This window comes from Talpa occidentalis, unplaced genomic scaffold, assembly GCF_014898055.3.
Source record: "Talpa occidentalis isolate TD23 unplaced genomic scaffold, MPIMG_talOcc4v2.1, whole genome shotgun sequence".
Lineage (NCBI taxonomy): Eukaryota > Metazoa > Chordata > Mammalia > Eulipotyphla > Talpidae > Talpa > Talpa occidentalis.
In genome coordinates, this window is record NW_026555331.1 from 22,371,802 (window position 1) to 22,385,529 (window position 13,728).

General features: G+C 36.1%; 1 protein-coding gene across 4 annotated transcripts in view; it reads left to right on the forward strand.

Annotated features, from left to right (window-relative positions):
• The window catches only part of CSMD3 (CUB and Sushi multiple domains 3), an 831,873-nt gene that overhangs the window by 516,452 nt on the left and 301,693 nt on the right, over positions 1–13,728 (forward strand). For all 4 annotated transcript variants that reach the window (XM_054692020.1, XM_054692021.1, XM_054692022.1 and 1 more), the window contains 2 exons: positions 1,306–1,632; positions 3,770–3,964. In XM_054692020.1, the coding sequence (XP_054547995.1) occupies positions 1,306–1,632; positions 3,770–3,964 (522 nt within the window). The remainder of the gene's footprint in view (positions 1–1,305; positions 1,633–3,769; positions 3,965–13,728) is intronic.

Consider the following 13,728-nt stretch of genomic DNA (forward strand, 5'->3'; position numbering starts at 1 on the left):
TAGATGAAGTTATCTCTTCACCTTCATATCTCTATGGAAAGGTACATAGTTTTGGGTCAGATTTCTGAATGCTAATAAAAGATCTGAGTCCACAAGCAATGTAAAAAAATTAAAAAGAGGTGTTTGCTTTTAATATTCAAATTAAAACAAATAACCCATGCTAAAATATCATTAACAAAGTAACCAAACAATGGGAAACAATTGTATGGATGTTATGAACTAAGAATTCATAATCTTAAATGATCAGAATTCATAAGCAGAAAACGCCATAAAGAGAGATAATATAAATGTCTGATGAAGTGATGAGAAAACTTCAACTATAACTAGTATCCAAAGAAGTACAAATTAAAATGATGTCAGCTTTTTATCAAGTAAGTAAAATGATGATGGTGTTTTATGTTGACAGGGGTGTTATACTTCCTAATATATTTGTGCTACATTTCAGTGTGAGTAATACAGCTTTTTTAGGCAGAAATTTCACAAAATATTTTGAGGCTTAAGGTTCATACTCTATAACAATAAAATTTGTTGCAGAATTATATGAATTCAATATTAATTAGTATATATAATAAAAATACTGGAAGAAAATATACATCATTATTTGATCTATAATCATTTTCTTTTCTCTATGTGATCATTTTCTTTTCTGTTTCTTGTATCTTTGCTTTCTAAATGCTTTATGTGAATCTTTAAATCAGATGTTTTTAAAAGTTCAAAAGACTACTAAGGGGAAAAAAATCTTCATCTTAGTATGCTGTGAGAGCTCTTTCGTTGTTCCACCCACCCCAGCATTAGTCACTAGCAATGGCTATTATAAAAGCTCATTCATTTCCTTATCTGTGTTATAAACTAAACTATTAGAGCATCCATGGTCATGTTGGAATGAATCTACATTGCCTCATGTCCCATTTTCTCTGGGCTACATCATCCCAGTTCTGTTACTGCCTACGTGATATTTTTTGTCTCTATTCATTTCATAAACATCATTGCTTTCTATGGAAATCTAGGTATATTTTTGCAATATTCTTTTTCAAGTAGAGAGACGGAAACTGCACAGAAATCTCACATGAACATGATAAATGTCAAAATAATTGCTATTAACTCCAATTACATTTATGTGCATATGTGAGCATACAGCCATCCAAGATACTGGTTACCACTTTAAATACTATTTTAAGTGGTATAAATTTCCCTGTTTTGTAAGATTATTTACATTATTTTTTCAGTTGATTATTATATGACAAAATAAAATGAAATATTACTTTCGAACATTTATCGTATTTCATAATCTTCCTATTTTAACAGTTCCTTGCCTCTCTAACTTTACTGCACCAATGGGAACAGTCCTTTCTCCTGATTACCCAGAAGGATATGGAAATAATTTAAATTGCATCTGGACAATAATTTCTGATCCAGGGAGTCGGATACATCTTTCTTTCAATGATTTTGATCTGGAATCCCAATTTGACTTCCTTGCTGTTAAAGATGGGGACTCTCCAGACTCCCCCATTCTTGGAACCTTTACTGGAGCTGAGGTGCCGTCCCATCTTACTAGTAATAGTCATATCCTGAGGTTGGAATTCCAAGCTGACCACTCAATGTCAGGACGTGGCTTTAACATCACTTATAACAGTAAGTCTATTTTTCCCTATATTTCACCAAATTAGAGTTAGAATGGATTCTTTTTTTTAAAAAAAAAAGATTTATTTATTTATACAAGCACTGGATACAGTCAGAAGCGTGGGAGGGTGAGAGAATTCACAGAGTGAGAGGGGAGGGAAGAGCAGGCAGACTGACAAAGTACACTGCTGAGGGGAGCAGCGGGCGGCAGGAGAGGTCTGCACTCCATGGGGGACCCTCACCTGGTGGCCAGGGATAGAACCAGTGCTGCAGAGGCTGCAGGCAGCTTCACAACCAGTGCTCAACCGCTGCACCATTGGGGAGGCCCTAGAATGGATTCTTATGAACTGCTTTCTTGTTCTATAGATAAGAAAACTTGAACAAATATGATGCATAATTGTTCCAGGGATTGACATTTAGTCCCGATTTCCAGCCATGTTATATCCCCTATTGTGTCTTTTTGCTTAGTTTGTGCAGGCCTTATGTTAAAGAAATATGTCTCAAATGTTATTATTATATTAGCCAATATATACTAGCTTATTGTCTTTTCTAAGTGACACTAGTGGTGTATATTGTCCATAGTAAGTTGTCTATAATTAATTGCACATCAATAAAATTAAATTAGCTGTGACATGTGTCAGAGAGACTTAATATATAAAATGGCTGCTTTATCTGAATATCCTTTTCAAAATGTTATATATATATATATAGTGTAAAGATAAATGCATTCATGCATTTTTCTATTTACAATTTTTATTTTTCCCTGAATATATAATATTTTAGCTTTAATGTTTATGGTAACTACAGGGTATTATGCAAATATGCTTTCTCATTCTTCCTTTAATAAATAATTTAATCTATCACATTAAATTCTTATATGTAATGCATGCTACTGAAATCTTTGGTTCTGAAAAAATATCAGCCATTGTATATAGGAAAAACTTGTTTTAATCAAAATTGAGGTTTTTCAAAAACACCAGAACATAATGATTAGAAATAAGTATCCTTACAAAATATGTTTTATATATTTTAGGATTTACCTTAATATTCTTTTGCACTGTTTAATTTAAATCTGAGAAGAATGAATAATAAAAGTATACAATTTACGAACATCAAAGTGTTGCTTAATGAAAGCAAATTAAATAACTGCATGTACTCATATAATACAATTTTGAATGCCTCATAAATTATGTTTTATGCATTTAGATTTTGTTACATTTAGTATTCTTCATTTACATTATGCTAATTTGAAAAGTGTGTTCTACCTATTTGGTCATCCAGATGAATAAAGAGAAAAATTTGTAGGGCACATGCAATCTATAATTCATGAAATATTAAAATAAGCTATTCTCTGGGACTATGCTAAATATACACCATAACAGACAAGGTAAAATATGATAGTAGTCCTGAACTTGAGAACTCACATTCTCATGAGTGACATGAAACAAATAACCCAACATACAATAGGTGGCTGAGAAAAAATTAAAAGCCATACCAGGAAATATATTTCGCTAGTATCTATGACCTGGGGCAAGCTACTTAACTTTTCTGAAGCTCACATTACTCTTTGGAATAAATGGCAATACTACTTCTTTTATCAGGCCATTCTAAATGTTAAAGAAGTTAATGGCACCTCTAAAACTCCTATCACATTGCCTAGAACATGGAAATTGCAAGTGTTAGCTCTTGCCCCTTTCCCTAAATGGCAGAAAATATATGATATGTGGGAAAATATGAGGAAATTTTAAGACTTTATACTAGATTGAAACATTTCACTTGAATTCTACAGTGAGACTTTCTTTTCCAAACAATGAATCATAAGCATTTGCAATGCAACATAGTCAGCCTGCTCTGATTCACAATAATTGGAATTCTGACCATCTTAAACTTGATATTTTTTATACAGACTGTATCTAATGATCTCCAGAAATAAACACAAATTGTTCTATTTTGAAATTTTAATGTTTTAGGTTATAAATCATATTTTAAAGCAGTCAAACCTGGTATACATTGCAGGCAAGGAGGTATGGTCACAGGGGAGCCTGAATAAATGTAAATAACCTTTCATAAAATCCTTTTTTATCATAATTCATAAGGGCATCTCTCCTATGGCTTATTTCTGTGTTTTCGTTTGTTTTCTGTTCTCAAGCATTTGGACATAATGAGTGTCCTGATCCTGGAATACCAATCAACGCACGGCGGTTTGGAGACAACTTTCAACTAGGAAGTTCAATTTCAGTTATTTGTGAGGAAGGATTTATTAAAACTCAGGGAACAGAAACAATTACATGTATTCTTATGGATGGAAAAGTAATGTGGAGTGGACCGATTCCAAGATGTGGAGGTAAGCACAATGGTCAGTGAAAAATATAACCCCATCATCATTATGCACTAGATACTATAACAGGAAATATATTGTTCTATCAAAACCATTGTAATTTTTATGTTAAAATGTTATGTAGTATTATATATTAGGCATATATAGTTAAACAAATTATACTTTTATTTTAAATGTTAAAATATTCTTTTAGAAACACTTATTTAAAATATATATTAATAAATAAATGTTAAATATTGGTCACCTGTGTAAATTTTCTTGAGTAGACTGCAAAGTTATTGTTTAGTACACTTCATACTTTTTATTTATACTTTTGTAGTCAGTATAAAGTTCAGTTCAATATACATGTATGCAATTATATATGTAAAATGTTAGAAGTATGTATCTGTTTACTCACATAAAGTCTAAAATTATTTTGGTAAGATGGAAGGATGATCATCTTTAAAAACAAACTATACCAAGTATGTAGTATATCAATTTAGAATCTATGGAAAAATGGGCATGCAGCTGGGGGAGCTTTAGAATTTCCACAGTAGGAACTAACATTCTGATTCTACTTCTCTCCTTTCATTTTTATACTTAAAATTACATATTTATTTTATATAAAATATACAGGATGAACTCTTACTGGTAAACAATAAACTGGAACCATGAGACACCATTTAATAGGTTGACATGAAACGATTGAATGGTAATTTTTAAACATTTTCTTTTTTTTTAAGATTTAATTTTATTTATACAAGAACTGGGGTACAGGCCAGAGGCGTGGGAGGGTGAGAGGATTCACCAGAGACAGAATGAGGAGCAGAACAGGCAGACGGACCGAAGACACTGCTGAGGGGAGCAGCACGTGAGGCAGGAGAGGTCTGTTGCACCATGTGGGACTCTCCCTGGCCGAATGGGAATTGAACCTGTGCTGCAGAGGCTGTGGACAGCTTCACAGCGCTGCGCTCAACCTGCTGCACCACCAGGGAGGCCAATTTTTAAACATTTTCTTCTTTTACTTGCTTTTCCAATTTTTCTTCTTAATCAGTGCCCAAACTTACAATAGACCTTTGCTTTCTCAATCTCAAGCTGATATATCAAGAATATTTAATGTATATTTTTCAGAAATGTAGTAGGCTTAATTGACTAATACCATCATTACCTATAATGCTGTTTCATTATATTGAACATTTTCATAATGTTTCATGATGAAGTAATCCACACCACGCAATTATGTTTTCCTGTTAGCCCCCTCAGTTACTCTCTCCCACCTTCTCTAATGGCTTTCTCATTTGTAATATCATGGGGTTGAACTTGATGACTTCAGTATTCTTTTCCAAACCTGAAATATGATGAGTTTAGTAGGAGTTACTCTGAGAATGGTTTTGACTATGCTATTATGTTTAAAAACATAATGGGGTTTTACAATAAAGGACTGAAATAAAAAGAGAAAAATGGAAAATAACGTACAACTTTTCCATCATACTTGGTCTCTAAGTTCATCTGTTCTTTTATCATAGTTCCTAACCCTGGCTTGGGGAATCAGTCAGGAAAACTTACATTAATATTCGAAGGAAAAGTGGGAGATGGGAGAAAAGTTGTTTTAAAATAAATGACACTGACTCACTGTGATTAGAGTGTTGGCTAGAGGGACAGGGGTTTAATGAATAACCAGAGGGGCTCAGAGCATGCATGCTTTTTAAACAAAGATAGGCCAACTCAGACTTAGCATGTGACCAATGGGAAATCACTGTAGCTTGAAAGTCAAGTAATCTGAGCCTTTCTCTGCACTGGGAGTTGTTTACAATTCCAGTGGACAGATGCTGAGACCACCTCCCAAATCATGGTTGAGTATTGTTGGATCCTTGGGTGTTAGTTTAAGAGCTTCTTGGTGCTTAGCTGCATGGGATGAAAAACTAATGAGATTGAAATCAGCCGATTGTTTTATGAATTGTTGATTAATTTGAGAGAGCAATTCCTGTGAGGTTTTTCACTATCTGTGAAATATGAACAATATTTAACTTTTAGAAATATTAAAAACAAGATACTTAGAACTAATTTGACATGTCAGTACATCCTCCAGATATTGTAAAGAGGACTGTATGAAGTTCCCCAAGAAGTACATTTTTTTCTGTAAGTGTGAGTAGAAGTTACATACAGTTGGCTTGTCTGTACATTTCTACATCCAAAAACAAGAGTAGAGAATCATCAAGGATAAGATAAGAACTAGGCAAGGCAAAATCTGAGTGTGTCAGAAGCAATCTTACTGTGACACACTGCAGGTTAACTGATGTATCCTAGGTCTTATTTGTGTTGTTTTTTTTTTTTTTTAAGATTTATTTATTTATGCATACAAGAACTGGGGTATAGGCCAGTGGTGGGGGGTGTGAGTGGATTCGCCACAGACTGAGTGGGGAACAGAACAGGGAGACTGACTGAAATACACTGCTGAGGGGAGCACCGGGCAAGACAAGAGAAGTCTGCTGTGCTATTTGGGTAGCTCCCTGGCTGGCTGGGGATTGAACTTGTGCTGCACAGTGCTGTGTTTAACCCACCAGGGAGGCCCTCCTAGGTCTTATTCGGTCCAGGTTCTAATTAGCAACAGAGAATAATGTCAGTTATAACTAAAGGGTTTATTTGTGGTGAAAATCTTACTTCATCTAAGGTATGTATTGGGGAGGGGTTCCTTCTTAGAGCTAGGGAAAGTCACTCTTAGAATGTAGGTTACGGGCCTCCCTGGTGGCGCAGCGGTTGAGCGGTGGGTTGCGAAGCTGCCCGCGGCCTCTGCGGCACCGGTTCAATCCCCGGCTGCTCCCCGGCCACCGGAGGAGGGTCCCACATGGCGCGCAGACCTCTCCTGCCACCCGCTGCTCCCCTCAGCAGTGTACTTCGGTCCTTCTGCCTGCTCTGCTCCCCGCTCTGGCTCTGGTGAATTCTCTCACCCTCCCGCGCTTCTGACTGTACCCAGTGCTTGTATAAATAAATAAACAAATAAATCTTTAAAAAAAAAAATTAAAAAAAAGAATGTAGGTTAGGTGATCTTGCCTTGCATCTCCAATGGAGAAAATGCTACTTTCTACTTTATATTGACTTGATCAGCCTCAGCCATATCATGGAAGTTCCTGAGACTCATCAGATCCTATCTCCTGCCTGACATATTACCAAACCAAACCCACCACCGAGACACCCTTAAGTAAGTTCTTTTTAAGAGATTCCCCTCTCCAAGCTGCACACAACCACTCCCATTCCACAAAGAACTGTATGTAGGAGTCTCTGTAGCCTTTCTTCTTTAGGCCTTCCATATTTAGGAAAAAAGTTTTGCTTATTATTTATTGCCATTTATCTTTTAGGGCATATCATAGCTGCCAACATATATTTAATATTTTAGCAAAAACTTTTTGTATCATCACATATTAAACATTTTATAGAGATGAACTTAAATAATATACATGCTTCTCTGCTTAACTTTCTAACTTATACTTTATTATTCTCATACAAATCATTCTAACACCAAATGCATTGGTAGAAATTGCTTATACAACAATAAAAGTTGCTTGTGTGTTAAAATTAGAAAGTAGAAAATTGTTTCAGTCAGAACTTATAGAGCAAAGAAAGTCAGTGTAAATATTTTGATAAGAAAACTTGGGCATTCAACCCACATAAAGGTTACCCTCTCCCTGAAACTTCTCTCATCACAATATAAGTTTCTGCATTAATTAGCCATCCATGTCAACCATCTTTAATTCTAAACCTATGGAAAATTTTGAGAAAACTTAAAAGAAACTTTGGATCTATCATATTCCCTGGATATTGATCATTCATACCAAATGGAAGAAATGAAATGATAATATGTTGCAGTTCTGTGATTCCACAGATGGATGTAAATTCACTTCAGATATGTTAAATAAAATCATTGAACCAAATTGGGTTATAAATTTTATCCACTACTTAAATAAAGTTCAACACTTTGTCTCCATCAAAGTTTTCCACTCAGAGCAACTGCATATTCATTTAGTTCTCTTGTCCTGGACTCACCTCACGGTCTTTTTGCCCTCAGACTCATTCATTTTTCTGTTTCACACAATCCACTCCCCTCTAAGTCTGCTCACTAAGTTCAGCCTTCAGGAAATACAGTTTACTTTTAAATATCTTCCCATCTGGAATTCCTCCTTTCAACAATAATCCTTTCCTGAAAAGATAAAAATTCCTTCAGTGTCTCTTGAGGGCATGCTCAGACTTTCCCTAATTATGTCCTTGAAAGTCTCTACTCTTAACCCAAGATTCAAAGAAATTTAGAAAAGGAAGGAAAGAAATTTGACATAATTGTATTTGGATTTTTTTTTTAAAGATGTATTTACTTATGCATACAAAAACTGGGGTACAGACCAGAGGTGGGGGATGGGAATTGAGAGGATTCACCAGAGACAGAGTGGGGAGCAAAACAGGCAGACCAACTGAAATACACTGCTGAGGTGAGCAGTGGGTGAGACAGGAGAGGTCTGCTGTGCCATGCAGATCATGCTGCAGTGGCTGTAGATAGCTTCATAGTGCTGTGACTTAACCATTTGTGCCACCAGGGAGGACCCATATTTGTATTTCTTTCTTCAAATGTGTCTGACTCTCCTGAGACATGGGTAAGATTGCACTTTCTCTTAATTCCTTTTTATCAAGGGACTAGTGGGAAAACACATTTCCATACTGCATCAAGCAATACAAACCAGAACAATCACTGGCCCTCAAATTCTGGAATTCCTTTCTAAGTCAGATAAATTCTAGATTTCTAGTCCCTGGAATTTTCCTTGTCACCAATACATAAGGCCAATTTTTAGATATGATATTTTACCCACTCAGAGATTTTTTCTTATTGGGCTTTGAGAAACACACTAATCTCTGTCCATCTATGTTTTATCTGGCCAGAACCAACTCCAAGATACTGAGAGAAACCTACCTTACTGTCCATATCTCAGCTGACCTGAGCATCATTTTTTTGCCCTGCTTTCATAAGTAACATCCATACTAAATTCATTTTTCTCATGAAACCCTTTTGCAGTTGGGATAAAGCCAGTGTTTATAGTAAATAAGCTGTAAATCCACTCTGCCATGAATTTGTTACAAATGCTACTGATCCTCTGAGCTGTTTATACTTTTTCTTAGAGAATGCTTTGCTGTTAACTATTTCTGTGAGTTTACCATATACCCAGAACATTGTGTTCCAACATTTGCACTCAGCTCAAATTCATTTGATATTTATACCTTGAGTGTGTTGTGGCTGACTGCACTTGATGGGGGTTTGGTGGATCTAAAGTCACAAAAGCACCTAATGCTCACTTCCATAGATCAGGAATCATAACCTCAGATATGTATAGAAACAGGCAATAACAGAAGTGAATTATACGGACTGTATTAAACAGTCTACCCTCCTAATGGGGGTATATGATGCCCCACTTTTTATAGAGACATAATTATATATAAACATCTCTCCGTTTAGCAACAAGAACAATAATAAATGATAGAAGAAATAACATTGGCGACCAGTAACAGTGTTCCCACTAGCCCACATAGTCCATTCATGCATGTTCAAAAAGTTAATTTTCCTAAAAGGAAATGGTTTGAACTAGTGGTTAGAAAGGTCAGGTTAATTGGAAAACCAACAGTAGCAATGATCCCTGAGGAATATGCTAGGCCAGTGGAATAGATCAAAAGTATTAACTGCCAGCCTCTCCTTCTTTTAAGAAAATACCCCAATTTACAAAGAAATTGGCTTATTTATTTCATGAAAATAATTCTTGAATTCTTTATTGAATTTGTGTAGCACAACTTAAGTCTGATACTCTAGCACCTGAAGTCTAGCTAATGTCCTTGTCTCAATTGTGCATTCTCCTCCACTGTCAATTCAGAGTAGCCTCTATAATGCCTTTGACTTTGTGTTGCTATTCTACTCATGTATGATTTGTTTTTCACAGTTTGACACTACAACTTTTCTAAAAGTTAGATGCTAAAATGTGGTATAATTTAATATAAGTAAATTCAAACTATACCCGACTTTTCAAGAAGAGTTAACAAACAATAAATATTTTTATTTTGTTTTTCTTTAAAGTTGTGATGCGAACTTTCCAAATATCTTACTAAACCATCTCTTCCCCAAACCTCCCACCTAAGTTTATTGTTATGTGTGAGAATCATCATCATCATCATCATCATCATCTTTCTCGCTTCCTTCAAACTTACACACATAGTCTTGCCATCACTAAGCTATTTTCTCATTTTCTACTTTCCTATTCTCTTCCCTAAACCCAAACACTGGCACACGTGAATTCACCCCTCTCCTTCATAATTAACTCTCAAGTTGACATGACTCACTTATTCCACTGTAATCTGCCCTAGGAAAGATTAGTTCTTTCCATTCTAATGGTCTTCTGTTGACATTCAGTCTCCCTGGAGCTCAGTGAATATAATTCTCCCCCTCATTAGAAAACATGTATGCATTGGTTTTAAAAAGACAAAAGTCAAGTATTTGACATATCTTTACTAGCTATTCTCTGAGTTGCATTTCTACTTTACAAATGCCAGAGTCTGTATTTGTCAGTAATAAACCAGTCAATGAATCCCAAAAGAACTTGAAAGAGATGCCATGCTAGGAGACTTAAAATAAAACAAGAAAGTTTTTTTTTTTTTTTTTTCCCCTAGGTGTCAGTCAGTGAGTGCTAAGTCATCTGAAGTTTTCTGTCTTATAAAAGCAAGGCAGTTGGCCATAAATTAAGTCTCCTTTCTCTGTTGCAGTCACAGAAGAAAACTGTTTCTGGTATGAGGATTTAGTATTCATTGGTAAATGTCATTAAAAAAAAAAGAAAGAAATGTCATTAAACTGTACTCATAGATACTAAAATATGAGAAGATTTATTTGCAGACCAATGATGAGAGTTTGGTTAAAATGTATTCATTTTTTTGTTATAAAATATGAAATGCATGCCACTTACTTTTTAAAATCAAATTTACCTTAGTAGTTTAATGTTAAAAATTACTTGACTGTTCGTGGAAAAATAAGTTACACAAGTCTAATAATTGTATTATTTATTAAAATTCATTTTAGTAAATACACTGAAATTCATTTCAGTTTCTCTTCCTGATTTTTTCTCATATCTGTGATCTCAGTGGGTGTTTCAGCCTAAGTCTATTTTCTTACTTCTACTTCCCCTCATTATAATGGCATTTTTCATCCACTATACAACTTTAAATAAATAACACTATGTGCTTATGTCTCTCCCACTTGCATCTGCAACTCGGTTTTCTGCCCTGAAGTCTAAGCTCATATATTAAACTTTCTACTCAATATTTCACTTAGATGTTTACTAGGAAACTCAAATTTAACCTGTCCAAAACTGACTGATACCCCACCTATCACTCCAAACCAACTGCTGTCACAGACTTTCCCCATCATCATTAATAACACTTCATTCTTCCACTAATTCAGGCCAAACTGTTCAGAAAATTTATTTTTTTTTTCTATTACAACTATACACAAACCATCAGGAAAAAAAATTAGCTTTATCTTTGGATAATATTCAAAAGCCATATATTTATTACCTCCATTGCTGATTTCCTAGCTCAGCACTATCATCTCTGTCTTAGACCACTGCAGTAATCTCTTTACTGTTCTCAGAGCTTTCACCCTTGCTTTTATTCAGTTCTGTAGAAATGGTTTATTGTCAGTTTGTTAGGGGGAAATGATGTCCTGAGTTAATCCCATACAGGCTTTGTGGATTCCACTCCCAGTCCAGACTAAAGCCATCAAGACATTGGGAAAGACAAATCCCATCACCACCAAAGGGAAGGTGGCTGGGACCTGAGGGTGGAGTTAAGCAGCCAGGTTGGGTATACAAATCAAACACGTGGGCCTTGGGGTGGCTCACTGTTGCTCGCCTCCTGGCTTCACGGCTCCTGGCTGCAGCCAGCTCTCAGAGTGCCATTTGGGATTCCAGATCAGCGGATTGGGTAGGACTCATTTAAAACTTTGTCTCCCACTTTTCTCCCTGTACGTTTCCTCATTTCCCCTTCCCTTGTAAATAAACCTTTTATTAATCATTCGCGTGTGCCTGCAGCAGAGCATTGATAAGTCCTTTTAAGCGCGCGGGTGAGGACCCACAGTCAGGCACTCCGTTTTGTATCAGGGCTGCTCTATAATAGGTTCACCTGTGCCCACACATTAGTGCTTTACTGTTATTTCTTCTCTGGACCTCAGAAGGCTATGATGCATATATACTATCTGGTTCTCTCCCTTTTACCTGGCACTTTGCCTCCCATGCACTCTACATTGTAGCTAGCAGTGCCCTCTTTGATCTAAAGCAATCCCTTCAATAAAAAAGGAAATGGAATATTGACCTTCAGGATTACATGGTTATGTTCTTGAATATAATTAGAGTGTAATACATTCTCTGGACTGCTTAATAGATCAAAAGGATTACATCTAATGAAATACATTAGAAAAGTCAGATAAATGCAATTGGCTCAAAGTTGTTGATTTAATTAAGACACTGAATTAGACTAAATGATAGAAAAGTTGTTCCTTCCTTGAGGGACTCATAATAATTTGAAATATTGTTATCATTGTGGCCTTCCTGACAGGAGAAAAAAAAATAAAATGCATGTCTAGTATAGTATAGAGACCAATTTGCCTGTTGCTTTAGAATTGGCAAGTTAGGGGTCCCCCATCCCTACCCCCAACACAGCTAAGGAGGAAAAAGTGTCAATATTTCCATCTATGAAAAAATGTCCTCTCAGGCCTCTCTGGTGGTACAAGGGGTTACATGGTACATGGTGCAGCAGACCTCTCCTGTCTCGCCTGCTGCTCCCCTCAGCAGTGTATTTCATTACTTCTGCCTGTTCTCCCCATTCTGTCTCTGGTGAATCGTCTCACCCTGCCCCCTCCCCACCACACACACACCTCTGGCCCACACCCCTGCTCTTATAAATGCATAGATAAATAAAATAAATCTAAAAAAAAGTCCTCTCCATGACTATTAAGTGGCCTCTTATAGACTTATGTGTCTCAATCATGATCTCAGTTTCCCCAGTCCCAACTTATACATGTATGTATAACAAAAGGAAAGCAAAGGAGATCTGTAACTATAGATCTATCTACCTATCTCTCCATCCTTCTGTCTGTCTATGAATTTGTAACTGATGGAATCATGAGTTGTTCAGCTTTCCATGTGCCTATCTCACTTTGGGAAGAAGGATACTAGTCTTCTTCCCTTCAAATGAAGTTGGGGAGAAGAGCTCTAAAACTATATCTCCCAGAGAACAGAGTTGCTTATGCAAATGAGGAACTAGAGTAGATCCCTGCTGCGCTGCCTTCTATGTCTATTTATGCAAGAGAAAGAAAGTAAGGGAAAACTGGCAGATTGTAGAAAGAAAAAAAAAAATGTCTGTTTCGAACACTTGGCAAGTCAGTAATGTGAATTTCCTGTGTATCAAATGGATACCAAATAAGGCACCGTGATAAATGATTAGGAAACCAAACAACTTGAGGCAAACATAGGATCTATTGCCAGGAGTGAGAGCAGGAAGGTTACTAGAAAAGGTTGAATTTATATATCAGGAGATTATGCAGTGAGAAGCCACCAGTCCCCACTTTTAATCTTTCCACAGAACTCATTCTCCTGACAGAAGAATAAACATTTTTTATATGTGACAAATGGAAGGCATCAGTGATCAGTCAGATGGAGGGAAACAGCAACAGCCAGGAGAGGATTATGACAGCCTAATCAGCTTTGTCCTAGTCCTAA